Source organism: Telmatherina bonti, assembly GCF_933228915.1.
Source record: "Telmatherina bonti genome assembly, chromosome: 24".
Classification (NCBI taxonomy): Eukaryota; Metazoa; Chordata; class Actinopteri; order Atheriniformes; family Telmatherinidae; genus Telmatherina; species Telmatherina bonti.
Window position 1 is genome coordinate 23,117,831 of NC_136633.1, and position 27,133 is coordinate 23,144,963.

The 27,133-nt window shown below is 38.5% G+C and overlaps 1 protein-coding gene across 1 annotated transcript in view; it reads right to left on the reverse strand.

The window, feature by feature from the left end:
* Window positions 1–27,133, reverse strand: part of mgat5 (alpha-1,6-mannosylglycoprotein 6-beta-N-acetylglucosaminyltransferase) — a 117,998-nt gene that overhangs the window by 10,401 nt on the left and 80,464 nt on the right. Inside the window, exons 11-12 of the mRNA XM_079263803.1 lie at window positions 22,852–22,985; window positions 5,314–5,463 (exon numbers count right to left, since the gene is read on the reverse strand). Coding sequence (XP_079119929.1) covers window positions 5,314–5,463; window positions 22,852–22,985 — 284 coding nt within the window. The remainder of the gene's footprint in view (window positions 1–5,313; window positions 5,464–22,851; window positions 22,986–27,133) is intronic.

Below are 27,133 nucleotides of genomic sequence, written 5' to 3' on the forward strand. Positions count from 1 at the left end.
TCAATTAAATGGAAAAAACAGTGTCTTATATTACTAAATTATATTTTTGCAAATTTTTAGTGATTGTTCTTATTTTAAGTCTCCAGTTATTTGAGTGACTGTTGTAAATTCAGCCTTTTCTTTAATGAAAGGGGATGAATACATATGAGCACAACTGTACCTCTGTCTTGTTTTTGGACTATTAGATTATTACTGCAGACATAACACACAGTAATGATATTATCTTGACATAGATTATGAAACTGATCATTTTTGTCAGTCCATTTTCTTTTTAGCAGACATTAAAAATGTAGAGCAGGAAGCAGGAGGTTGTTCTGAACTATTGCAACTATATTGCGAAAATTTTGTTACTGAAGATTCAAGGGAAACATGTAAAGACAAAAAGATCAATATGTTTATTTCTGGTTCCACATAAATAAAAGATAATTTCTTTGTATGCTTGACTTCATGGATACTGAATGAGGTATCAAGATAAATGTCGCCTCAGAGGGAGAAAAGAACCTAAACGGGGAAAAACAATGCATGAAATCATTTAATAATCGAATCGTAGTTCCCTGAACTGTAACCGAGTTAAATCGTGAGGTTTCTCGGGATGAACACCCCTCCTGATTTAGGCTTGGATGTGTTTAAACTCTTCATGTTTCTGAAGTATAACTGCCTGTCTGTGATTGGTCGAAAGCTGCAAACCCCGCCCCTTTTTATGAGACCACGCCCTGATCCAGACGGGAAAACTCAGGGTTGAATTTCTGAGTTGATCGCTTTGTCGTACGTCTCATCCAGGTATTTATTGGGGGTAACGTCGTACAAACCTCGGGTTTACGGATAAAAACAACAAAAAGTCGCCACGTTACGAGTTACGCATCGCTGTTTTAGAACGGCGTGAAGTCGCAGCTCGCCAACGCGACAGATAACGGCATCATCAGAAGCTCACCGCCCACTTCAGTGTGCTGGAGTTGCAAGCACACAGCAGGGAGGCAAACTCAAAACAAGAAGAACACCAGAGGGAGTGGAGGTGCAGGACGGTCGGCGTGCTCCGCTAATCAGTTCCTGTTTGCTCGTAGCGGCAGCTGAAACTAAACGTTCATGTCATCAGCACAAAAAGAGGTCGAGTCGGCACATTTTCTCCACGAAACAAGACAAAGCAAACAAACAGGACAAGGTGAAGACTTGGCTCTGATATTAGATCCTCCCACAGGCTGGTGGGAGTCTCACAAGGATCCTGCAGATAAAAAAAACTTCATCAAGAAGTCATTTAAACCTAAATAATTGTTTTTTTAAACAGCAAATTCATGTCTTTATTATTTAAATACATCATAAATTGATGGGTTTTTGTTGTAAAAATGAATAAAACCGGTGAATCTAAAGCAGAGAAGCAGTTTTTAAAGCCAAAGGATCTCCTTCAAGATCCTGCAAATGAAAGAACTTCATCAAGTCATTTAATTCTAAAAAATTGCTTTTTAAACAACAAATTCATGTTTTTATTACTTATATAAGTCATAAAAATGATGGTTTTTTTGTAGTAAAAATTACTAAAGCGGATAAATCTAAAGCAGAGAAGCAGTTTTTAAAGCTGAAGGATCTCCTTCAAGATCCTGCAGATGAAAAAACTTCATCTCAAGAAGTCATTTAAACCTAAATAATTGCTTTTCAAACAACTAATTTGTGTCTTTATTATTTAAATACATCATAAAAATGATGGTTTTTGTTGTAAAAATGAATAAAACTGGTGAATCTAAAGCAGAGAAGCCGTTTCTAAAGCGTCTGGCATGCAGTTTGTACTGTTCCCTCTTCTTACAGTATATCTGGGTAAATAGTGGACATACTGGGAATTATGGGAATGGGGGCAAATATTTGCTCAGCAGCAGCAGTCAGAGGCAGCTTGTCCACATGATGTTACTAAAAGAGGCTGAGAGAAAGAGAAGGAGGTGGACGAAGTGCTCGGTCAGTGGAGGAGTCGCCACAATGACGACTCTGTTTGTATAAATACACACACACACACTTTATATAACACACAGGGCAGCGTTGTACCATGAAGCGGCTCCACTCACATGACTGATCTCTGACTCCTGTGTTACAAGCTTTCTAAGAACAAACTTCTACCAGCAGGGGGCAGCAAAGCGAGTCTATTCATGATGCTGAGGAAGAGGAGGAAGGATCCACATGGAGGACGCAGAGGGAGGAGTTAATGGTTCCCACCTGCATCTCTGCCACTGAGATCAATAGAAATATGTTTCTGACCCGAATAAGTCCAGAAAACGTTGAACACATCAAAACCTCTATCAACTGGTCGGCTGGAAGAAACTCGCCGATTTATCTGCAACCTTTTGTCACAAACAACCTTAAAGTTATTTTCAGCTGCTGGTTGGATGAGTTTCAGACGGTCGGACTGGTTCAGCTGAAACGAGACCATGTCCTGCGTGACGTTGGACGTGGAAACTGTCAACCTGCTGCAGACGGCAGGAGGGAAATGATTTACATTTCCAGCAAAGTCGACGTCTTTCTGAGGGAACCTGAGCTGCACCGGGACTTTACAGATCAGCTGCTTCTTTCAGGCAACAGAGGCGTTGATGGGAAAAAAAACCTTCCAGGAATGTTTTACTTGTTTCCCACAACAGCAAAAATTCAGCCTTAAAAAAAAAAAAAAACAAGAAAAAAGATACAAAAATTAGGTAAATGTTGCTTAAAATAAGAGAAATGATCTTATTTGGCTTGTCAAGACTTCCCAAAACAAGTAAAACAAGAGGAATTCTCTGGCATAAAAACTAATAAAAACTTACCTTTAAACAAAATAAGCATGTCGGTCGATTTAAGATTTTTAATCTTATATTTCAGTTTCTGCTGTGAAGAAGATAACAGCTAGAGGAGGCTCCATCTTTAAGCCTGAGGAATGTAAAAGTCATTTTACGAGCTGGTTGAGGCACCCGCTGTTGTGCAAATGATGATCAAATAAAGAACAGGTTCTGTCTTGCTGCAGTCAGGGAGTTAATTAAAGTGTTTGTTGGATTTCAGACGCGGTTTTCGCCACGATGATGATACAAAGAGAAGGAGAGAAAACTGAACGTACGTTGAAAAAACAACGACCTCGCAGGGAAGGAGAAACAAAGAAGTGAGATGAGATGAAATGAGACAGCGGGAGGGTAATTTAACAGGTCGACTTGGACAGATATGAGAAGAAAGTCAGTGAAAATGAAAAACCTTTGCGTCAGCCTGCGACATGACGGCGTGCAACGCTGGGCTTTGATCAGCGACACCGTTCCCCTCGTAGCTCGCAACGCGTCACAACTTATTTCAGGAAATTTTGTCTGAGAGGAAAATCAAACGTGGAATAGCAACACACTCGTCTTCTCGCAGGAGCATTTTTACGGTGCGCTCTGTTGTTTTAAACCCCATGAGGCCAATTACTCCAGGCTGTGTGTTTGCTGCGAGTGGTAAATGTTGTTTAAGCAGCTGAAGAATGAATCCAGCTGAATTCTCCACTTTCTGTGGGGTTTAATTGGCCGTTCCTTTACGGGCTTTTACACTGGAATAAATGTGATTATATGCTGATTTGTACCATAAAATCAACATAATGTTGATTCAGTATAGAGACAAGAAAAATACAGCTATTATTGTTAAAGATATATGAGCTAGAATGTAGAAAAACAAACGTGTAGATATAATTAAAAAAAAGAATACAAGATAAAACATAAAATATATTAATCTGAAATAAAATAAAGTATATTTAAATACATATAAATAATAAAAGTAATTTAAAAAAAAGAAAAACATTGTTAAAATAAATGAGAAAATAAATTAAATACAATTGAAAAAATAACAACTAAGGTAAATCAAATAAAAATGATGGAAAATACTTCATGAAAACAGAAAATAAATAAAATGTGCCGATCAGTCATCTATACAAGCTTATTCTGATGCAAGTTTGCCCATTAAAATAAAATTCAATAAAGTTATTATAAATGGAATGAAATGATAAATAAAAATAACCCAGTGAAAAAATAGAAGGAAGGACATTTTAAAAATACAAAGTCTAAAAAATTCTATATATTTATAAAATTGTTTAAAAAGTAAATAAAAATTACAAAAAATTACAAAAAATTGAAAAAATAAAAAATTATTATAAATCTAATAAAATACTAAAAAGTACAATAGCGAACAAAATAAACAATGATAAAATTTAAACAAATAATAGAAAAGTAATGAAAAATGTATGTCATACATAAAAAATTAAAGTAAATATACTAAATCAAATAGCAAAAAATAGAAAACAATTTTAAATAGATGGAAAAAAAATGTTTAAAAATGACTCATTTCTGTTGTTGATTAATCATAAATAAAAATTATATTCAGAATAAAAAAAAATAAAAAATTGCAATAAATAAAATGAGATAAACAAGATTTAAAAAAAGTGAAAAAACAGAATTTAAAGTTTAGTAAACGCTTCACAGTAGGAACAGATTCGATACAACGTATTTATAGAAGCTAGGTGTGATTTTATCCTTTTGTCGCCTTCTTGCTGGCAGATCTATGTCTGAGGTTTGAGCAGGTAAGTAATGTGAAGTCAGTTTTTGGAGGTCTTTAGAATAACCAAGAATAAAAAAGCAAAGTCGAACAGAGAAAATGCAAATATTTCTCTAAATTTGATTTATTTTGTTTTAAATTCTGTCCTGAAAGATGAAACCGAGAGTTAAAACATAGATGTATTTTCTAGGTTCACATCACCGTATACTACGGTTCAGACTATAGCGATCATTCACTTTCCTTTTTAAAACATAATCTGGCAACAATTTTAAGGCATCATCTTCCTTCAGGTTTAAATGATCTGGAGCTCTTTCCCTGCATGTCTGACGACTCTCTCTACAGGAAGGTATTTGGTTTCAGTGTTGAGAGTATTCATAGCTTCCCTTCCACTGATTCTTCTGTATAATAAGAATAAATCACTTGTTACCATCAAAACCAGATAAAATCCCAGTAATGGGACTCTGCTTTCAGGTATTACAGGATCAGTTTTATTCATCCATTCATGTAGTAATTTTATTGGAAGTTATTGGATGCCAACAGAGTTTCAGATGATCTTCATTAGAAATGGCTTCAGGCGTCATCTCAGATCACTTTTCATGCCACCTGCCAGATCCTGAGTCTCCTCCCAGCTTCAAATCTATCCATACCCTTCATTAAAACAAGTCCTCACATCGCTGCTCCTTGCTATAAAAACATCCAATACATCTTGTATTGATGTTTATTTACTTTTTAATGAAATCATGAGACGTTCCAGGGTAGATCTTACTTCAGAAGCTAATATTTCCATTGGCTCACCTTGGTTTCTCTCAGAAGGAACTGCAGGTCTCGGCCGCTCAGGATGCCATGGTTCTTCACGTAGCTTGGAAGATGCACAGTGCTAGTGCCGTGTACGGTCCCATGAACCTCTGTGTAGCTGTGGATGATGTCGAGGTATTTCTTCTTGTCCTAGAAGGAACAGAGAAGGCAAAACAAACAGCTGTAATAAGTTCAGATGACATAAATAATTTGTTTTGCAGAGACCTAAAATAAAAGCTGTGGGAATCTGTGGTCAGGTTCTGGCAGACAGAGACTACTTCATATCAAACAGTGACTACATGAATAATGGATATGTCAGGTCGGGCGGTGGGGATGTGGACCCAAATGCAGAGAAGAGCCACTGGGATGCAGATTCAAGTAGATTTATTTTAACCCAAGGAACTCAGGGGACTAAAACAACAAAATGATCCAGCAACTGGGAACTAAAAATAAGGAGCATATATACAGACAACATAATGAGACACAGGTGTAATGAATCTACTAAAGGAACCCAGGTGAGCTACAACAGGAAATCAATAAAGCTCAACAAGAACCAAGAGAACTAAACAGGAAAAACTACAAAATAAAACAGAAAACCTGAAACAAAGACACACCAAGAGTCCAAATCCTGACAGGATATATCTATACATATAGATCTACTCAAGCAAAGATCACATATGGAGTTCCCCAAGGCTTCATGTTAGGCACACTGTTGTACAGAGTCTATATGCTCCCATTGGCTCAGATCACGGAAACAAACCATAATATCTGATTATAACTATGCTGATGACACTCAGCTCTATATTACTGTCCCAAAAGGGTACTCTGGTCTGAGACAGTATTGTTATGCTGATGACATTTAGTTCTATGTTACTGTCTCCACAGAATAATCTGGTCTGAGACAGTATTGTTATGCTGATAACATTTAGTTGTACATTGCTGTCTCAACCTAGTAATCTGGTCTGAGACAGTAATATTATGGTGATGACATTCAGTTCTATATTACTTTCTCAACCTAGTGATCTGGTCTGAGACTGTAATATTATGCTGATGACATTTAGTTCTACATTACGGTTTCCACAGAATAATCTGGTCTGAGACAGTATTGTTATGCTGATGACATTTAGTTCTATATTACCGTCTCAACCTAGTGATCTGGTCTGAGACTGTAATATTATGTTGATGATACTTAACTCTATATTACTGTCTCGACAGAAATATCTAGTCTGAGACTGTAATATTGTGCTGATGACATTTAGTTCTATATTACTGTCTCAACCTAGTAATCTGGTCTGAGATGGTATTGTTTTGCTGATAACATTTAGTTGTACATTGCTGTCTCAACCTAGTAATCTGGTCTGAGACAGTATTGTTATGCTGATACTTATTTCTTTATTACTGTCTCAACCTAGTAATCTGGTCTGACTGTAATATTATGCTGATAACATTTAGTTCTATATTGCTGTCTCAGCAGAATAATCTGGTCTAAGACAGTAATATTATGCTGACGATAGTTCTATATTGCTGTTTCACCTGGTGAAATCTGGTTCAAGAAAGCTTAAGTGCACGTCTAAGTCACATCAATACTTTGACTTATATTTGTCAAAAAAAATAAATAAATAAATAAATTAAAAAACAAAAACAAAACAAAATTATTGTATTTTGCGACAAAGATGAGCGTCCAAAGATTGTTGTACAGTTTCAGTTGTTTACATGTTAAAAACAACAGACACTAAATGCTAAAATCTTGGTGTTATTTTGGACTCTGAGCTAAGTTTTAACAGTCGCATCAAAGCAGAAACCATATATGAAACATCCATACTGCTGCTCTTTATGGCCTTGCAAAGACAAAAGAAAAAAGAAAGAAGTGGGACGACATATGACACTGCATCTCAGAGATATTTTAAATGTTTCTGCTGATGTATAAGGTTCATTAAATGTCCATTAAATGTGACATCTACACCAAGATGTTTTAATAGGTTTTAATAAATCAGGTTTTAAAACAGCTTTTACTGAAACTTGGTAATTTTTACTTTTGAAACCAGTTTCTCACATAAGTACATGAACGGCTGCTTTGAAACGCTCTGTATTTATTGTTTTTGCTATCTCTTTTGATCATGTACGGCACAATGGGTTGCCTTATGTATGAAAAGTGCTGTATAAATAAATATGCCTTGGCTTTCTAATCTGCAGCTTTGTCATGTGGCCTTTTGTTCGAGCTACATGACTGGCCATCTGGCCACAGTAGCAGGCAGAGCTAAAAAATAGGCCCATATAGAGAACACTTATGCACACAATAGCCATTTTTGTTCAATTCTACCTGATTCCTACATAACTAATCAAAAGGCCATTGAAGCCTTCAAAAGGAACCAGATGACAAGAACGACTTTTTTTCAGAAGTGATGCAGAGCTCTGCATTGGCTACTGGAGTTTAAAATTTATTTAAATTATAAAAGACAAGATCTTCTACCATCTTACAAGTAAAATCTGTAGGTGCTGACGTATTCAGACGGGTAACAATCTACAGAATAGAAAGACTGTTGCGCTCTGGTTGGTCCTGTTGGAGTTCCACGCCATTCTGACCTGATAATCTGGTCAAACACAGCGATACAGAGCAGATTTCCCGTCATTCAAGGTTAATTCTTTGTGTCCAGCAGTTATCTTCAGTGAGAGGATGGCAGTCTACTAACACCTCCATCAGTCCAAACCATGTTTTAAGCATTGCTTCATAGGTCATAATAATCTGCCATGCAGATGTGACCCATATTTCTCCGCCACATGGTGATAATTTTGTACAAAAATCTCTCTTTCTGTTCCTTTTACACACTGGGAAAAACAGGAGAAGTGCTCAGTCCAGAAGAAGATAAAATATGGCCATTTTCACTTTCAAGACAGGAAGCCTCAAAAGGTGCAGCCTCCCCCTCCCAACATGCTCTCAAATATTGATTATAATTTCCCAACATTTAGAGGTGCAGCACGGCCTCATTACAGCTTAAAACGTCGATATGCACACCCTGCACAAGGACCGCTCGGCCTGCAGGACTTGATGCCAGTGTGTGCGTTGACTTCAGTGTTTCCTTTGGAGGTTTAGATTTCAGGTGGCCGCTCGTCTGAGTCCCAGGAGGCCTGACTATCAGATGCCTCCAGTCAGCCCGCTGTAACTAAAGCAGCCTGATGTGTGTGTGCAGGTGTGTGAGCGAACTGAAGCTCTAATTAGAAGGTGGAATCACAATCCTGTAATCTTTTCACTCAGGAGAGTTAAGCTAGGATTAAAGAGCATGCATGTGTGTTTGAGAAGATTAACAGGTGAAGTTGAAGCTTTTAGGAAGGAAAAAGTTCATTTTTTAAAATAGTTCATACTTTTACTATTATATTTTTATTAAAGCCAGAGTCAGTAAAGTTTTTAAAATACAAAAACTCAAATGTATGAGCTGAACAAACATATTCACGTATACATGCATATGTATATACACATGCATATGCAAATATATATATATATATACACATATATATATATGTATATGTATGTATGCATGCAAATCAATGCAAACAAGCTAAGAGTTGCCCTTTCAGTCGCCCTTCTTGGGGCGACTGGAGTCAAAAAATTTGACCAAAATATTGTGTACTTTAGAAAGTCCCGCAAGTTGACAAAGAAATTCATGCAGTTTATTTAATGCTTTTGTCATTTACAACCCCCCCCCCCCGGGCAAATGCAGCACTCTTGCAGCATCATTCAGAGTGAGGTCATGGACCAGCCAGGTCCCTCTGAAACAGGCTGAAGGTCCTGAAACCCATAAAGAGGGGCAAGATAACCGCACTGCTCAGAAAACCCCAAGAACACCCGGCATGATGGATGTCATATTTCCTGGACATCCACTTGTCCCTTCCTGCCAAGAGCCAAAAAACAACATCTCCTTACAACACACGTAAGGAGACATCTTATTACTGCAAGGGCTGTGGCGTCCCCTCACACTCTGGAGTGTTTTATACAATATAACTGCTAAAGAAAATAAAAATCTGTCAATCTCAATCATAACCAATATCAATCAATCCATCAATCAATTCTAATATGGATGTATAAAGTCATATGAGTGTCCAGTTTTATTTTTGCGACAATTCAGGACAATTTCAGTCCAGATGTTTATTTTATTCTATTTCTCTTCTACAATTTTTGCACTTTGTTAAAAAAAAAAAAAAAAGAAGCAAATAACATGGAAATGCTTGTTTATTTATTTAATTAAAAAATATTAACTGATGTATGGAAATATCTAGAGTTTGTAATAAAATCTGCTGAGTTAAGACTCAAAGACTTTGGTGACCCACAAAATGTAAATACGGAATTAGTTTCATCCTGCCATTAAAGTTTTTTTCCCCCAAAAAAATGACCAAATACTTCACAGTTTGTAACTCGAGAAAGAATAAAGTTAGAAAATTTTTTTTTCTTCTTTATTTGAAGGTTTAGGTTCTCTTCTTTCTTTGATAACTGCAGGTTTAACTCCAAACACGACGTTGTCAGTCGGCCTTCAAACATTGCTGGATACGACCAAAATGCCTGCCGCTGGCTGGGAACGAATTCCCAGCTGTCTGACGGGGAAAGACTTAATCTTTAATTATCATAACGTTAAACTGAAAGTTTATTTGCAGCTTTCTCTGGTTTGCGTCCACTGCACAAGTATAAACGGCCTTGACACGTCGCCGACTGGGTTAAGGAACGGTGGAAACACGTGATCAGGAATCGACCCAAACCTATGAAGATGTCCTGATGGAAACGGCTGGATGAGCTCAGCGATCTTTGGGGTTTAGATAAATAACTGCATGTCATATCGGCCATGCATGACGGCTTTAACTGTACATAACGTCGTACAGATCAAAGAATCCCAAATATTTTATTTTGATTTGTAGTTTAAACATTATCAACAAAATGAGGTGTTTTTTTAGCTGACTGTGCAAAACTGTATTTAATTAGTTATATGGTGAAGATTTCCACCGCTACAACAGTATTTATGTGTCTTACAGCAGCTTTTCTGCGACGGAACGGCGCCTCCAGTGCAGGCAGAGACCGCGCCGACTTTCTGTTCGTTTTCTCAGAGGAATCCAGAATTAACGTTCTTTACACAGCGAAGGGGGGGTTTTAGTTACTTTACTTTGTTTCCATATTATTTTATGTTGGCATCGAAAATGGAAATCAACAAAATTGAATCACTTTTCATTTGATTTTACGCACATTTTTCCCCACATACAGTATTTTACTCACACACTTTCAGCTTTTATTTGAAATCTTCCTGGCTTAATGACTTTAGTTTATTTTCATCTATTCTTTAAAGGGATTATTAAAACGGCACGTTGTATTTATACAATATAAATATCCCACAGAAATAAAGCTGTACTATTTTCCTGTCCTGTAACATTCTATGTGTATGAAAGTAATGGCTCATTTACAAATACACCATCCACACTCATCAACATACTAGAAATCAGCCTTTAAATAGAACTACGCATCGAAGGGTTAACGCATAATTATCTGAAAATCCGGATTATTTCTCTGACAGAAAAAGAAAAAGGAAAATCATGAATCTTTATTACAGACAAAACGAATAAATAACGAACGACGGTCTGCAGACGGAAGCCGCCGCGACCCTTCGGCGAAGTTGCCACACAAAGCTTGGGTTGCCAGATGCTTTCTGGAGCATGGCTGGATTAGCTTTTGCAATAAACACACACACACACACACTCACTTGTGTTTGGATAAATGGAAACGTGCAGAAGGTAAATTACAGGATTAAAAAAAAGAAGAAAACTTCTACTAAATAGGAAGTAAGAGAAACGGATGTCTTCGGTTTGCGGTTTTGTGTGCGGAAGCATCTCGGTAGCCGATCGATCTCGGTAGCCGATCGATCTCGGCAGCTTTGTGTGGAAGCACATGCTCGGGGAGTTATAAAATTACTGCTACAGCTGGCGAGGTTGATTGAGGCAGGAGAGGAGGAGGAGGAGGAGGTGAGTTTTATGACCTTGTAAATCAGAGGGAATTTGTAAACGCTGGCTGGGAGAGGAAACAGGAGAGGCAGCGGCTCCTTTCCGCCAGCAGAGCTGAGGGTTGAGGGCTGGAAGCCGACAATCAGACTCATTTTAAGGCAAAAAAAAACAAAAAAAAAACACATTAAATCTCCAAATTTGCCTAAATTTTTCTTCACGTTTGAGTTTTCAGCTGTTTTAGGTGTTTCACTTCCTTCCCAGAGGGAAGAGCTCCATATCTTTTATATTTCAGCTTGTTATCTTCGCAGGAAGAGGTGTCAAAACAGCAGAGCTCATTCCAGCGGAAACGATGGACTTCTCCACCCCCCCCAAATCAACGCTGTCCTCCTAGGTTTGTTTCTCATTTTCTTTCCAGGTCTTGGAAAGTAGAAGATATTGAGTCTAAGTTGGTAACTTCACGAGGCTGAGGGAGTTTTTGCCTCATCACTATGCAGACAGGTGAACTCGCACCTCAAACTGCCTTCAACATCAAGCTTCGCATCTCAGACTGAGGCGTCAAAACTAGACGCCTGCCAGTCAAAGAAGTAAAAATCCCTTTTTCCATGTGGCAAATAATAACATGCAAAGCCAGCCAGATGTCGTCTCTGCCGGCTGTCAGTCAGACATTGGCAAGAGATTTACTCCAGAGAGATTCTGTAGTTTTATATATGTTCATGATGCAAGAATTTTATCCAGTCATCTAAAATTTACTCATTTAGGTCCACCGTCAATCGGACTAAATGGTATAATGAGTGAATGAATGAATAAATTTGATGAATAAATGATGAATAGATGAATAAATAAATGAATGAATAAATTGATGTCAGAACATCTGACATCAATTCCTATGAAGTTAAGACATTTTAAGAATACAATGAATAATGTTCAAGTTAGATTAAATTAAATTAAATAAATTAAATGTTCAAACTGATGAACTATTATTTTTTTTTGCAAATTTTACCCATTTTAAATCTGATGCCTGCAAAACAATAAAAAAAGAAAAGCAGCAGGGCAACAAAAGACTGGGAAAGTTGAGGAATGTTCAAAAACTCCAGTTTGGCTCACGACAAGTCAACTGGTTAACTGGAAATATGTGGGTGCCACGATTGGGTATAAAAATTGGATTGGGTAAATGGGTAAATTGGGTAAAGATTGATTTAAAAAAAAACAAAAAAAAACAGCATCCTCAAAAGGCTCAGTTGTTGAGAAGCAAACATGAGGCGACTTTCGTCCCTTTGTCAGTCCAACAGTTTAAGAGCTTTTCTCAACATAAAAAGGCAGGAATTTAGAGATTTCATCATCTACAGAGCATAATATCATTAAGTCTTGACGACCTGACCCAATGGTCCCAAAAAGTAAGGAAAACTAAAAGATTTTTAACATTTATTACCATGTGATGTGTTAAAATACTTATTTTTGGCGTAATCTTTTTCTTTCTCGTGTCCATTAAAGGGCGGAAGCCATAAGAACTATTTTTGCTGATTTTTTCTGTTTAAAGATGCATTACGTAACTTTTTTACCATAAAACTCTGTGTTCCGGACTTGTTCAACGACACGGTGATATCTATCATCCACATTTCTACAGACACTGCTACCCAGTAGCATCCTGAGGCGGAAAAACCAGCTCTATAAAACTTTTACATCCGGGACGTTTAGCTTCACGGTATTATGAGGAACTGGCTGCTTTGAACACGCAATGTCGCTGATTCAGTAAAGAAACACAAGAAAACTAAAATAGAGAAAGAAACAAAAGAAGAGTCGTCGTAAAATTGTCTTTTGCTGGCTGGAAAGAGCTAACAGGTCAGGTAATGTGCAAGATGGAGGCTGGATTAGCCGTCGAATTAGCAGGGCGAGAAAATGGTCAAAGTTCTGTAGTGTGTCTTTAATCAAATTAAAGATACTTTATTCAAAGTTCAAGCCAGCTCGTCCAAGGTTTGACATACAGACATGTAACATTAATGACAAAAGAAGAACACAGAACGAAACTGAAGCTTAGGCCATGCAGCCATTTTCACTTTATAACAGAGAAGAACAGAGATACGTTAGGATCATAGGGGGGTTTGGGCTTAAAGCACAAACGGGTGAGGACCACCACAGATACACCTTCCTAAGAGAAACTTAAGATGTGAGAATATCCTTCCAGGAACACAGGTGGTAAAACAGCCTCCAGAGGTGTTTGGAGGGAAGTCAGGAACCATTGTTCCACCTCAACGCCCTGTCATGTCCCATTAGACCGATAACCGGTTGGAGTTTGGTGTCGTGCCAGGGCATGTTTTCAACTCTGAGACAGCAGATGAGCCGATATCTGGCAAAGAAAGCTGCGTAAGTGAGGAAAACGCTGAGCTGCAAGCCTTTAACAGGAGAGTAAAACTGCAGACACACTGCAGCGATGGAAACACCTGTATTTGTCCCGAGCTTCACCGGCTGCAATTAAAGACTAGTATACAGAAGCTAATGTGCCGAAGGGCGTCATAACACCATCTCCATACCTTTCAACTGCTGCTCGGTGAAGCGCGCAGCCCCGAAACCAGGTGCTACACAGAGAGGAATATATTATTTACTTGCTGTTACTCCTACAAAGCTGTTCAACTTTTTTTCTTTTCTTCTTTTAATCAATAAAAGTCTGGGAAAATGGCTTGTTTTTATGACCATTTCCTTAATTTAAACCTCCTGGACGGGAAAGCTGGAAAACGTCTGTAGATCACCTGAAAGGTATGTTATCAATCAAAATTATCTGTTTCTAAGAAACCACTGACTATGTAAGCGATAGCCTGGAAGGTGGTGGCGAGCTAGTGGAGTTTAAGGGGTTAAAACACAGCTTTTTTTTACATCTAGTATCTTCTTTTCTCTTCATTTCAGAGCTATAACATCAAAGGAATGACAAAATCCTGAAGGTTTCTTTGATAAAACCTTGTTTCTCTTGTGTTTGGCCTGTTTACTGGCACAACACTGTGTTTCATGGGAGTAGTCAGAGGAAAGGTTCAATGTTTGACCCAATAATCCGTCATAAAGCAGCAGGAAACACCCTGCTGTTTGTTAATAATCCAGCAGGTGTAACAGATTGCTCTGCATACATTCACCTGGCGTGTGTTCGGTGTTTGCCTTTCTCCGCCGCGTCTTCTGATCCGATGCCAACACCTGCAAGCTTTCCCTCTGCATGTGCATCCGACTCACCTTTCTGCCTCAACAAACGCTCTCTTTGAAAAGCAGAGACGCTGACTGATCAGCACAAATAAAGCCGTTCTCCCTCCCTCACATCTCCAAGTTCATTAACCACACTTGCTTTGCATTGCTGATCATTTGCATTGACGATTTCTTCTGCTGCGTCCTGATCGCACCAGCTCCGCGTGTTTGTGGACGTAGAAAGATAAGACATACAGTCACTCTCTGCTGCCTCGCTCTGCATGCCTACTCTTCCACTTGGGTTACCACGTTGCCATGGAAACGGCTCTCTTCCAGGTGGTCTGGCCTTTTTCCAATCGAGGTTTCTTCAGCAGAAAACAGGTACTTTTTACTCTCCGGAAGTGAGCCGCAGCTGATGAGGAGTTAATCGCAGGTTTGATTTTAAAGTTGCCACAGATAGAAGGAAACAAACTACGAAAAACACAAAAACTATGACGTGTACTACTAAATCTGCAGGCTTTGACTTAAATGCTACGAATCATCATTTCAGCTTGTTGAATTTGTAATTTTGTCCAACAACAAAATAAATACGACATGGAAAAATAAACATAACATTTGTTTTTTATTTTTATTTTTAAGCTATTATTCAGAGCAGAATGAAAGATACAGAAAATCATTCCTGCCAGCAGCCAGCAGCCTCTGGAACAAGACCTCCTCTAGTTAAATATCATTATCGACTAGGGGTGGGAAAATTGAACCGAAAACTAAAAAAAAAAATCAGGATTTTTTTGCTTCACAATTTTAAAATAGATTTTATGTTAAATGAATATAATCCATTTCAAAATTTTGGTCATTTTTATAGTTTTTATTGATCTTTTTACTTGTCATCTTGAGCGTTATAGCAGCAGAATGATGGTCTGGTTACTGTGTTGTTTTTCCTAATTGAAATCAAGAAAAAAAAAAAAAAAATTCATACATTTAAAAAAAAAAAAAATTTTAATCCACAAAAATTAGCAATACCGAAGAATTGTGAGAATCGCAATTTAAATCGAACCGGCACCCAAAAAATTGGAATCGAATCGGAACAAAAGCATATCGTCACAGCCCAAATATTATCGACTAAAATATTGAATTTCTGTTTGGGGATTAATAAAGTCTTTTTCATTTAATTTTTCATTTAATTTCAGACAGCCTATGAAAAATCAGCTTTAGTAAAAACAAATGTAACTGAACTGTTTATATAGCAGTAGTTTTTACATGTTTATCTGTAAAGTCTCTCTGCAGGTATGTCCGATAACAATTGTGTTTGTGCGTTTACTTTTTTTTCCCCCCATATTGTTATTAATCCACAATATATCTTGTTGTACTGTAATACTGTAGTAGTTTTTATTATTTTTGTAAATACTGTGTTTTTAGCAGCTTAGACACGCTCTTTTCTCTTCCTTCTTTTTCTTTCTTCCCATTTTCTTCTTTCTTTTCTCTTTTTCTTTTCCCTCGTCAGGTCCAACACTGCCATATTAAGATGTTTTCAATGAAAATAAGAATAAAAACATTCAAAATATCAAGGGCAGCCATATACATGACATGTCTCCCGTGACAGAGCAAATCTGTCTGGCAATAAATATGTCACACAGACTGTCATACTGTTTGCTGTGATGCTGGACAGGACAGGTTAAAGGAAAAAAAAAGAAACTCACGTTTCCTTTACTATAACATCAAGTATCTCAATAAACCTTGTGGTTGCAGTGATAAACTCACTATGGACAAGTTATTTCTGAGCAGAGGTATAAAGAAGTAGGCTTGGAGTGGGAGGGTTAGACCCTTATGGGGTACAAAGACAAAGCAGCCTCCAATATGGCATCTACTATTCATTACTAGTAAAACAGCTCCAACCTGTGGACGCTGCGTCGGTCTGTCGTGGTGAAGAAGGAGCTGAGCCAGAAGGCGAAGCTCTCGATTTACCAGTCGATCTACGTTCCTACCCTCACCTATGGTCATGAGCTGTGGGTCGTGACCGAAAGAACGAGATCTCGTATACAGGCGGCTGAAATGGGTTTCCTCCGCAGGGTGGCCGGGTTCTCCCTTAGAGATAGGGTGAGGAGCTCGGTTATCTGGGAGCGGCTCAGAGTAGAGCCGCTGCTCCTCAGCATCGCGAGAAACCAGTTGAGGTGGTTCGGGCATCTGGTTAGGATGCCTCCTGGACCTCCCTGGTGAGGTGTTCCAGGCACGTCCCTCTGGGAGGAGACCCCGGGGAAGATCCAGGACACGCTGGAGGGATTACATCTCTCGGCTGGCCTGGGAACGCCTCGGGATCCCCCCCGCAGAGTTGGCAAATGTGGCTGGGGAGAGGGAAGTCTGGGCTTCCCTGCTTAGGCTGCTGCCCCCTCGACCCGACCCCGGATAAGCGGCAGAAAATGGAAGGATGCATGGAGCTCCAACCTAGCAGCATTCTCCAAACCCAATGGAATCCCCCCAAAAAACAAACTAATCTCTCTTCTGACGTCCAGCTGCACTGATCTAATTAAAAAACTAAATGAAAAATCTACAAGAATGAAGGTGTGTGTGCCGAGTCTGCTGAACAAACCGGTGGGATGAATGAGCCGGCAGGAACTTTGCATACTAAGCAGGCTGAGAGAGAGCCACCATCTAGTTTATTTATAGTCTATTACTTCTACTAATTCAAATTCATTTTCAGCTAAAAGGACAGATCCGTAACGTTCCCGTCTCGGCCGTTGGTGTGTTGGGAAGTTCTCAGCATTGCTCATCTTTAATTGCTCAATTCAACAATAAAATGTGATAAAAACAAATCTGGTAGTATGAAGGGACAAACTTCACTCTGCTCCTTCGTGTCATTCTGAATTATCTTTCTGTTTAAAGGGGTGCTATTATGGTATTTTGAGTTTTCTGAGCTTTCTACAGTGTTACAGTGTTGAATCCTCATCAGACATGTGAACGGCACTGTTTTTTATCACCTAAACGCATGTTTGAGTTTGAGTTTAAGTTCCAGCACGCTCTCCGTTCGGTTTCCATGGCGACGAAAAAAGCGTTGTTTTAGAGAGTTTTTTCTACTTGGAAATCCTTGTGACGTCCCGGGGGATAAGGTTTGGTGATTGGTTACCTTCTACTGGTTAACAAGGGCATGTACAAATACATCAGGCGGGTGGAAAACGTGGGATAAAGTTATTTCCAACGATGGCTGGTGAGTTTACCAAAGAGAGACATCCTGCTGCATTCGTTGCTGTGGGTTGCTGTTTTCCACTTCGTTTTCAGGGTCTGATTCAGGTTCCAACATGTAGGGCTGTATGCTATGTGTTGACATTGTATTTAGTTTTTTTATTGAGTTCATATGAGCCTAATCCTTCTGTTTATGAGACGTTACAATGACGGCGAAAGCAGTTGCGGTGCGCGCTCCCGATGTAGTGCAGTGGCGGGAGGCGGGGCTTAATGCGGAAGAGTCTCAATCCACTCGTTTTGCCCACAGGCTGATCTGACAGCCTACGGAGAGGGTCGGTCTGAAGTAAATAAAGCGATTTGTGACAATAACTCCATCAATCCCAGCCTTTCTGGTCTCAGAAATAAAAATAAATTAGCCTGAAATGCACATAATAGTTCCACTTTAATGACGACTTGTTTTATGAAGGTGTTAAAAAGCAGAAAACGGAGGAAACTTGTGCCGTAACAAAGATCAAACCAACCAACCACAACTTTACAATCCGCTCTTTAGAGCTAAAGAAAGCGATGAAGTCAGTAACACTCGCATGAGTAAAAATAATTTTATTTGATTGATTTTATTATTTCTAAATGCTTCAATTTATTTAATTCTGCTTTTATTTTTTTATACAGCAAATTATAGAAGTAAAAGTGCTTTATAAATAAAGTTGGATTGGATTTGCATCCAACTGCTTCGTCAAATTTATCCTTAATGTTTTCACATTTTTAACTATTTATGTGTTTTAATCCTTCTACGTGGAATATTAGCTGTATTTATTCCTTAAAAGGTGGAAATGTGGCTACACAGATGCAGTGTGGTATTTTAAAGTGGTTCGACTTCATCTGAAGAGGTTGCAATCTGCAACTTGACCACTAGATGTCCGTAAATGTTCAATAAAGTTAAATACAGTAAGAAATTACAAGCACAAAAGTAGAACCAAAAATAGTTTATACCGATACTTTGAGAAGTTTAAAGAAGACAAAAAGAGGGCTTGTACCGTCCATCTAGCAAATTAGCAGCTGTAAACAGCTACAATGGGCGGTTCATTAGCATCTGAGTAGCGTTTTAAAATCCCTGACTTATCAAGATCATTTTATGAGGGTTTATACATTAATCTGAGGAGGTGAGTCAGTCTTTCCATGGACTCTGGACTTTCTTTCACTACATCCTGCCACTGGTCTGTAATTGGAGAATCCTCTTGGTTTTATGGCATCTTGATTCTTTAAAGATAATTTCAGGCATAATGCAGTTAAATAGAAAAGTACTGCATAATCTCCTTTAATTTTATGCAAACTTTGTTGTTTCGATATGCTCGTACACAAAGCGGGTCCTACAGCCATGTCTGGGAAACCAATACTGCATTCTCCTTCTTGTTTGCCCTTCAGGATTGTCCATTAACTGTGTCCCATTTCAAGTCAAAGCAATTGGAGGAAATACTCTAAATTTACTCTATTCTCTCAGTCCTGCGTCCTCTTAGTCTCCTCTTCAGCTTGTGTGGGATTCAGTGTGTGATTTCATTCTTTAATTTGGTTCCCAGTAGCTTCATCAGTCGATACCGCCGGTAAACATCAGAAGCAGTTTTTTAAATAGTCCAACAGAACTATTTAAAGTGGAACTATTATGTGCATTTCAGGCTAATTTATTTTTATTTCTGAGACCAGAAGGGCTGGGATTGATGGAGTTATTGTCACAAATCGCTTTATTTACTTCAGACCGACCCTCTCCGTAGGCTGTCAGATCAGCCTGTGGGCAAAACGAGTGGATTGAGACTCTTCCGCATTAAGCCCCGCCACTGCGCTACATCGGGAGCGCACACCGCAACTGCTTTCACCGTCATTGTAACATCTCATAAACAGAAGGATTAGGCTAATATGAACTCAATAAAAAACTAAATACAATGTCAACACATAGCATACAGCCCTACATTTTGGAACCTGAATCAGAACCTGAAAACGAAGTGGAAAACAGCAACCCACAGCAACGAATGCAGCAGGATGTCTCTCTTTGGTAAACTCACCAGCCACCGTTGGAAATAACTTTATCCCACGTTTTCCACCCGCCTGATGTATTTGTACATGCCCTTGTTAACCAGTAGAAGGTAACCAATCACCGAACCTTATCCCCCGGGACGTCACAAGGATTTCCAAGTAGAAAAAACTCTCTAAAACAACGCGTTTTTCGTCGCCATGGAAACCGAACGGACAGAGTGCTGGAACTTAAACTCAAACTCAAACATGCGTTTAGGTGATAAAAAACAGTGTCGTTCACATGTCTGATGAGGATTCAACACTGTAACACTGGAGAAAGCTCAGAAAACTCCAAATACCATAATAGCACCCCTTTAAACAGAAAAGCCTCTGAACAACCATCAAAAAAACCTTTTTCTAAAATGAGCTTGACTAAAACTGAGTGGTGATAGTAGTGGTGTATTCTAACATTTTACAATTCACATGTTTTTATTGACATCTTTATCATCCTCTTTGATCCCAACAGTCTGTTTCCTCTGATCTGTGGATGTTCTCCTTTCCGTAACGAACTTTTAAAAGTCGAAACCTTTCAAGCGAAAGGAGAAAAGATGACAGTTTAAAGGAACTCGGAGGGGAAAACGAAGCTAACCTGTCAGCTCGTTATCACTCAGCCTTAAAATGGCCCTTTAATTAAAAGCAGGAGGTAATGAACATGCTCAGGAATCTGATTAGCAGCTAATGCTCCTTGCTGCGAGCTGACGAGCTCCTCCGTCTGCCCTTTTTAAAGCTCCACTGAATGGCAAACAACTGGTGGGAGCCAGAAACCACAGCAGCTACCTGCAGATTAAAAACAGCTTGTTGGCTTGGGATTTACAGCCTCATAATGTAGCTTTGTTCAAACTGCAGTGGAAGTGTTGACGACAAATACGGGTTTCATTTGTGAAATGACATCTGGTGAGTACATGTAAATTAGCTAGCTACATGTATAATTAGCAGGAATCTGCAGGTATGTGACATAAAAACAAGTTTAACGGTCAGAAATAGCCAGATTGAGAACAACCCAGTCAAAAACACACATACAGTTGTGCTCATATTTATTCATCCCCTTTCATTAAAGAAGGAAAAAATTAGCTGCCTGTAAAATAAGCTGAAATTGACTAAAGTGATAATAAATAAAAATTTGATGAAAATCATGACATTATTTTCTAATTCTGGTTCAATAGAAATATTTTTTTTTTTTAAAAGCAAACAAATAAGATCATTTATTACATATTACATCCCTCATAAACTAATGTTTAGTTGAACAATCCTTTAATGTTTCCGCTCCAGTCAGGTGTTTTCTGTTCCTCTCAGTCAGACTTCTGCACCTGTTGACAGGTATTTTGTCCCACTGTTCAACAGAAAAGTCTCTAATTTGTCCAGGACCAATTTGTTTGTTTGTTTTTTCTTTTTTCAACTCAATTAAATGAAAAAACAGTGTCTTATATTACTAAATTATATTTTTGCAAATTTTTAGTTATTGTTCCTTTTTTTAAAGTCTCCAGTTATTTGAGTGACTGTTGTAAATTCAGCCTTTACTTTAATGAAAGGGGATGAACACATCAGAGCACAACTGTATTCTGCTTGAAAGCTCATCACAATGCAGGCAGTTTTCCATCCATGGCAAGCCAGACAATGTGCAAATCTCTCCAAGTCGTTTTAGTCTGGCGTACAGTAATCCCTCGCTCTCTGTGCTGCGGCGTGAGCATGAATCTGAATACATTAAAACTCCACAGAGTTAAGCTGCGTTTGAGCCGCTGAACCGGAGCGTTAACAAGTTTCCTGTGAAAGTTTCACGCAAGGCTGCTCAAAGAGTTTCACTGTGGAAATGGGCTGGAGGTGGTGTGAGCTGTGAAAACCCCATGTAAATCAGCTGTATGTATTTGTTACGTCAACATGTATTTACATGGAGAGGTGTGAGGGTTTTTTCTTGCAAATGTATGAAGATGATTGGAAGTAGAGTAAATATTGATCCTAAAGTATTTATTTTACAAGATGGAGGCGAGTTTCTTCTGAACAAACTAAAAACAGAAAACCTGACAGTCGTTCTTGCAGCTTCCGATCAACATTTACTTCCATCCGCTGATCTGGTTTGAGCTCAGATGAAGGTCGGCAGAATCTTTCGGCTTATTTACTGTAAATTGTCCGTGTTTCAGCTAGAATTGTGCAATTTTGTACAATTGCAGCTTTCATAATTGCTTGTTTAGGCATAACAGCAGTGGAGTTAAGCCCACCGCCGTCAGAGCAGGAAGAAATAATACAGGCTGCAAACTAGTCATCTGCTCGGTGTCATGTTGACGTAAAAGTGAGAACACAGCTGGTGTCTTTTCATATTTTCTCTGATGAACGAACAGAAATGTTACTGAAACGTAAAGGTAAAGAGACGTCCCATTAAAAATAAAAGATGTTAAAAAATCTTTTAACATCTTGTCACACAAAGTGAAGGTCTGACGCAACAAAACAGAGGTTTCATCTGGTTCTGCTTTGATTTATATTGATGTAACTTGTAATTTATATTTATGATCATTTATGATGGGAAAGCAAAATCATTGCTTTAATTAAAATGTAATTTTATTTACAGCTTTATGGAGACTTACTGCCAGTTTTCAGGTAAAAACTCTCACAGAATCAACTTTTAAGTGGAAAAATGGGTGAAGGTTTGGAAATAAATCAATTAACTTCCTTTGATAATATTTCCCCCCTTCGGTGCCTGTATATACTTTTCATTTACCTTAATGATGAGGCTCAACCAAAATAAAATAAAATAAAATAAAAATAAAATAATATATAAACCATAAAACTTTATACGAAAAAAATAAGTATACAATTATTACTATTAATAAATAAAAATATATATATTTATAACAAAAAATAAAACAAAAGAAACAAACAAACCTAAATAAAATTGTTTATATTAATAATCAAAACAAATTATACAAATAAAACTAAATAAGAATTAAATGTACATTTATGACAAAGAATAAATTAATTTAAAACATTTAACAAACCAAAAAAAAAAAAAAAAAAAAAAAAAGAAGAAGTCCCTCAGCAAGCCTGGAGAGCTTCAACTCACAACTATTTTGAATTATGTCAAAGGATTTCCTTGAAGACAGATTTAAACTTTTTAAGGGGGTGGATAAAGATTTAAACTCATCACTGCATCTACAGGCTTAAAAGTCGAAGTACCTTCCAGAAGTTGTCAACTTTTCCATAAACGAGTGACTGGTTCTGCCTCTTGATGTCATCGATGTGCCTGATGTCGCTGGCGTTGAGGTGCTGCTCCACGACAAAACCCAGAAAGCTGTTGTCTGGGGTGTGAGCTGCGACGGAAAAGACAAAAAAAAAACAAACAATGTTTACAGAAGAAACAGGACTGATTTAAAGAAAAAAAAAAAAAAAAAGTGGCGAGCAAGTCTTTAATCCCTTCCTTCATAGTAAAAAGAAATGATTTGAAGAAAGTTCTTCGTTTTAAGCGTCGCTGAGGCCAAAACAAAATATACACAAATAAATCTCATTCAATTAAATAAAAATCCTTTATCTGCAGGTTAGGACCAAACTTCATCCCAATCACAACCTTATGATGCACCGAGTTTCATCATGTCTGGTTGCCATGGAAACCACAAAATGAGCAGGTGAAGTGTGGAAGCGTTTTACCTGACTACCATCTGTCGTGTAAAACCAACCTGCGGACAACAGAATAGATCCAGTCACAAAGGAAGCGACTTGATACAGTCATCTGGATGACTGGGAGGCGGACTGGGAGGCAGACTGGGAGGAGGACGTCATCCACCACTCTAATGTGGATGAACTGGGGAAGTGCTCTGGCATACAGCTGCGGTTTGTACAGGAGCTCTGGGGAGCGGCAGTGGTCAGAGCTCATATTTACCGCAGCCGTTTTACTACAGAGGCAAACTGAGGTCAGCCACTCGGGGGAGGTGGGATCATCACTGTGTAGTAAATAAGTCCATCTTTTAATAAAATCTCCTGCAACATGAAGGCAGGGATCCCAACGTAGCAACGTAAACGACGAGCTGTTTGCAAATAAAGTTGACGTGTTTTTGTCAGGGTGTTAGCTGGAATGTGATAAAAGCAGCGGTGTTTGCTTGCCCTGCCTCTCCAGACAGCTCACATATCAGCTCTGGCTGAATACCTTTCAGCAAACACAAGAAAAGAAACACAAAGCAGTAAGTGTGTTGGCCCAAGTCACCGCTAAACAATCACAAAGACGTAAAGGCGCCAACAAAGGCCTTGTAAACGCCACAACAGAGCTAAACCGCTTGACATCCGGTTGCTGAGTACAGAATCTCAGCTACAAGATCATTAAAAACATTTCTATGAACACTGAAGCAGGTGAGTCACCAAACTAAAGAAAGGGATGGAATCACGCATCTACCCGTCGACTCAAATGGCACGAAGAAAGAAAACCACGTTTCAACTTACTATGACGAAGTTACCCTTCCTATTCTTAAAACATCATAAACTCTGTTTTATCTTTGCAAAAATTTGATCCATTGGGCTACTGATAAACCACATCTCCCAGTGTCAACTTCCTGTCCAAAACCACGATTTTCTACCCAGTTATGAAGTTGGATTGGATGAATAAAGTTACTAGTAATTCTGTGTCACTCTTTGCTTATTAATCAGATGGATGTTATGTTGTATTACGTCGTATTTCCATGTATTTTTGTACACAGATCTAACTATTTTGTCCACTTCTGAATAAAATAATGCCTCTAGCACAACATGGTAACACCCACGTCCAACTGGGACCGCAGCAGTCGCGCTTTTCTACGATGAGATTTCTTGCTTGTGTTGTTCTCACTCTCAGCGTCTGCTAAATGACTGTAGAATAGAATAATATCCAGTTCCTTTAATGGGATGACAGGGATTTCATTCAATGCTAAATTTGTTTACACTTCACTATTCTTTACTAAAACTTTTAACTTTTCTCTGTTTCATTTCTGCACAACTTGTAGCTCTGATGTCAACATGGAGGATTTTTAGTCAGTTGCTGCAGATTTTCAGAGGGGTTACACCCAACAATATGCAAAAAAAAAAAAAGAAGTGCAACTTATTCTTTTTCTGCATTTTATCCCCATTTACTTCAACAAATCTGTATCTGCGGTGACGTTTCTACTTCAGATGAAATTTCTAAGGCTTTATTTTGACATAACGTTTTTATTTGTAGGGAAATAGATTATTTTTTTGTACGTCATTAAAGGGCAGAAAGACCAACCATCATGTGAAAAGGCATATTGTAACATTTGCATCATATATTTCTGGATTTCTTATCAAATTTCCGGCCAGTTGCTATTTTACACCATGAAATCCGTTCCTTGTTCGGCCCTTCCCAATAATAAAATACACAAAGCAACTTTTTGCCTGCTGTTGTCTGGTTTGGATTGTGTGTGGGAGAGAGAAGGAATGTGGGTGTAGTTGCTATGATGTTATGATCAGATCTGTATGTAGGCAGGAAGAAAGGTTTGCCAAAAATACCTGCTGGTTTAAAAAGCTGTGATGTTGGCAATAAAAATGGCTCATTATTAGTCATTTTATTCCTGTAAATACACAGATTAACAAGTAAAAAGCAGCTTTTGTTAAGGATTGAGATACGAAGGTGGAAAAGTTTGGACATCTTGGCTGCTGCAGTTTTAGTTTTGGCCTTTTTCTACATCTGAGAAAGTGATCCTTTTAATGTCTTTCAGGTGTGTTTGCACTGAAAAGAAGCAGATGGAGGGAAGATAATGACAACAGATGCAGGACTGGCAGAAACAATGGACAAATACAGTCAGATTTTAAATACTGAAGCTTAAAATACACACATTAAAAAATATTTCGCATTAACCAGGTATTAGGAAGTTTTGATAGTCCCGAAACGACCACTGACCAAGAAGAACAGCAGCAAAAAAAAAGAAAATTCTGCTTATTTATTGGCCAGGACTGAGAATAGAAATCCTTCTTGTTGTTTTAGTTTGTACTTTGATGTTTAAAACTCTTACAGTTTCCACAAGAACCAAGGAAGTACGAGCAGCAGGAGAGGTAGCCAAATGTCCTGCAAGACGGTCAAGGTCGTTTACTTCCACAGCAGGATACCAGGACCTGTGTGAATTACTATTTACAACACTAAATTAACCCTGAAAGTGGACAACATTGTTTTTCTTTTGTTTTTTTTAAAGCAGACCAAACAGTGTGAATGTACCCTAAAAACAACACAAACCATTACATTGTTATTTATTCAACAAAATCCAAGCCAAGGTGCACGACCGAGGAGATACTAGATCCAGTTTTAGCAGTAATAATGTGTAGTAATTATTTTCTAAAAGATGTTACAGTTTCTAAGATCACTGTGAAGGAATGGAGAGTTTTTGCTAAGTTATGCACGTCACTCACACATGATCATAACTACCGAAGAAAGTTGGAAAGCTTGGATGTCCATCAAAATCTCGATGGAGTCGTCCTTACCAGGAAAATAAAGATAGCAGAGTTGTTGCATGTTTGTAGAGGAAGTTTCATGGTTTATCTTCTCTCTTATAATCTCTTCTTACTGGTATCTCTATGTCAATATTGGTGTGTTCAACCTCAACATGTGGGATCTAACTGTGTTACAATTCAACATTACTCGTCCGGCGCAACGTGACCCCAGGAAAGGATCTGGCCAGGATATGCGTTATGGTCCCAGCCTGTTGCTCTGTGGGCTGAGATGGACATAAGATGCCTCCAGCACACTTTGATGATTGGCCGCCCCTCCTGGACTTTTATCATCGTGCCTCTGGATTGGTGGACTAACTTCCAGGAGCTCATCCATTGGCCACCACCTCCACCACTTTGCTACTTAAGGAAAATCAGCACCATCATTTGGGGCAGCTGTGCCTGACGGTGACACAGTTTGCCTCCTTTGCTTTACCTGCGAATTTACAAAGGTCTTGCTGTAGATTTACAAAGGTTTTCTGATTGGTTTGGCTGTAGAATTACAGACCCTAATGCTGTCAGATTTGTTGGTTTTGGTTAGAGTTCTGGCTGTAGACTTACAGATTTTAGTTTTGGTTTTTCTTTGTGTTTTGTCCCTAAGTGGGATTTATCCAGTGTTGGTTGGTTATTCCCTGTTTGTCCTTGTATTGTTTTCTTGTCTATCTTTACTGAACTGGTTGAGGTAAACCTGTATTGTTTTCTGTTGAATTCACTTATTTGTAAATCAATTCATTGTTGAACTCTTAGTTACTTTTAGTTGTTCTGTTTTGTGTTACCACCAACCTTTTACCCCAAGACCTCACGAGGGTCGTAACATAGGGGGGCTCGTCCGGGGATGAACCATATCTCAAGTTATCCCAAGGATGGTGACAGTTTTTATCATCTTCCCAGAGTCAACCTTTCCAATGCTCTGCTTTGAAAAAACGTCTCTCTGATGTTGTGGTCAGAACCCTTCAGATATGGCCTTCTGAACGGTTTCTATGGCCGCAACAGTAACTAT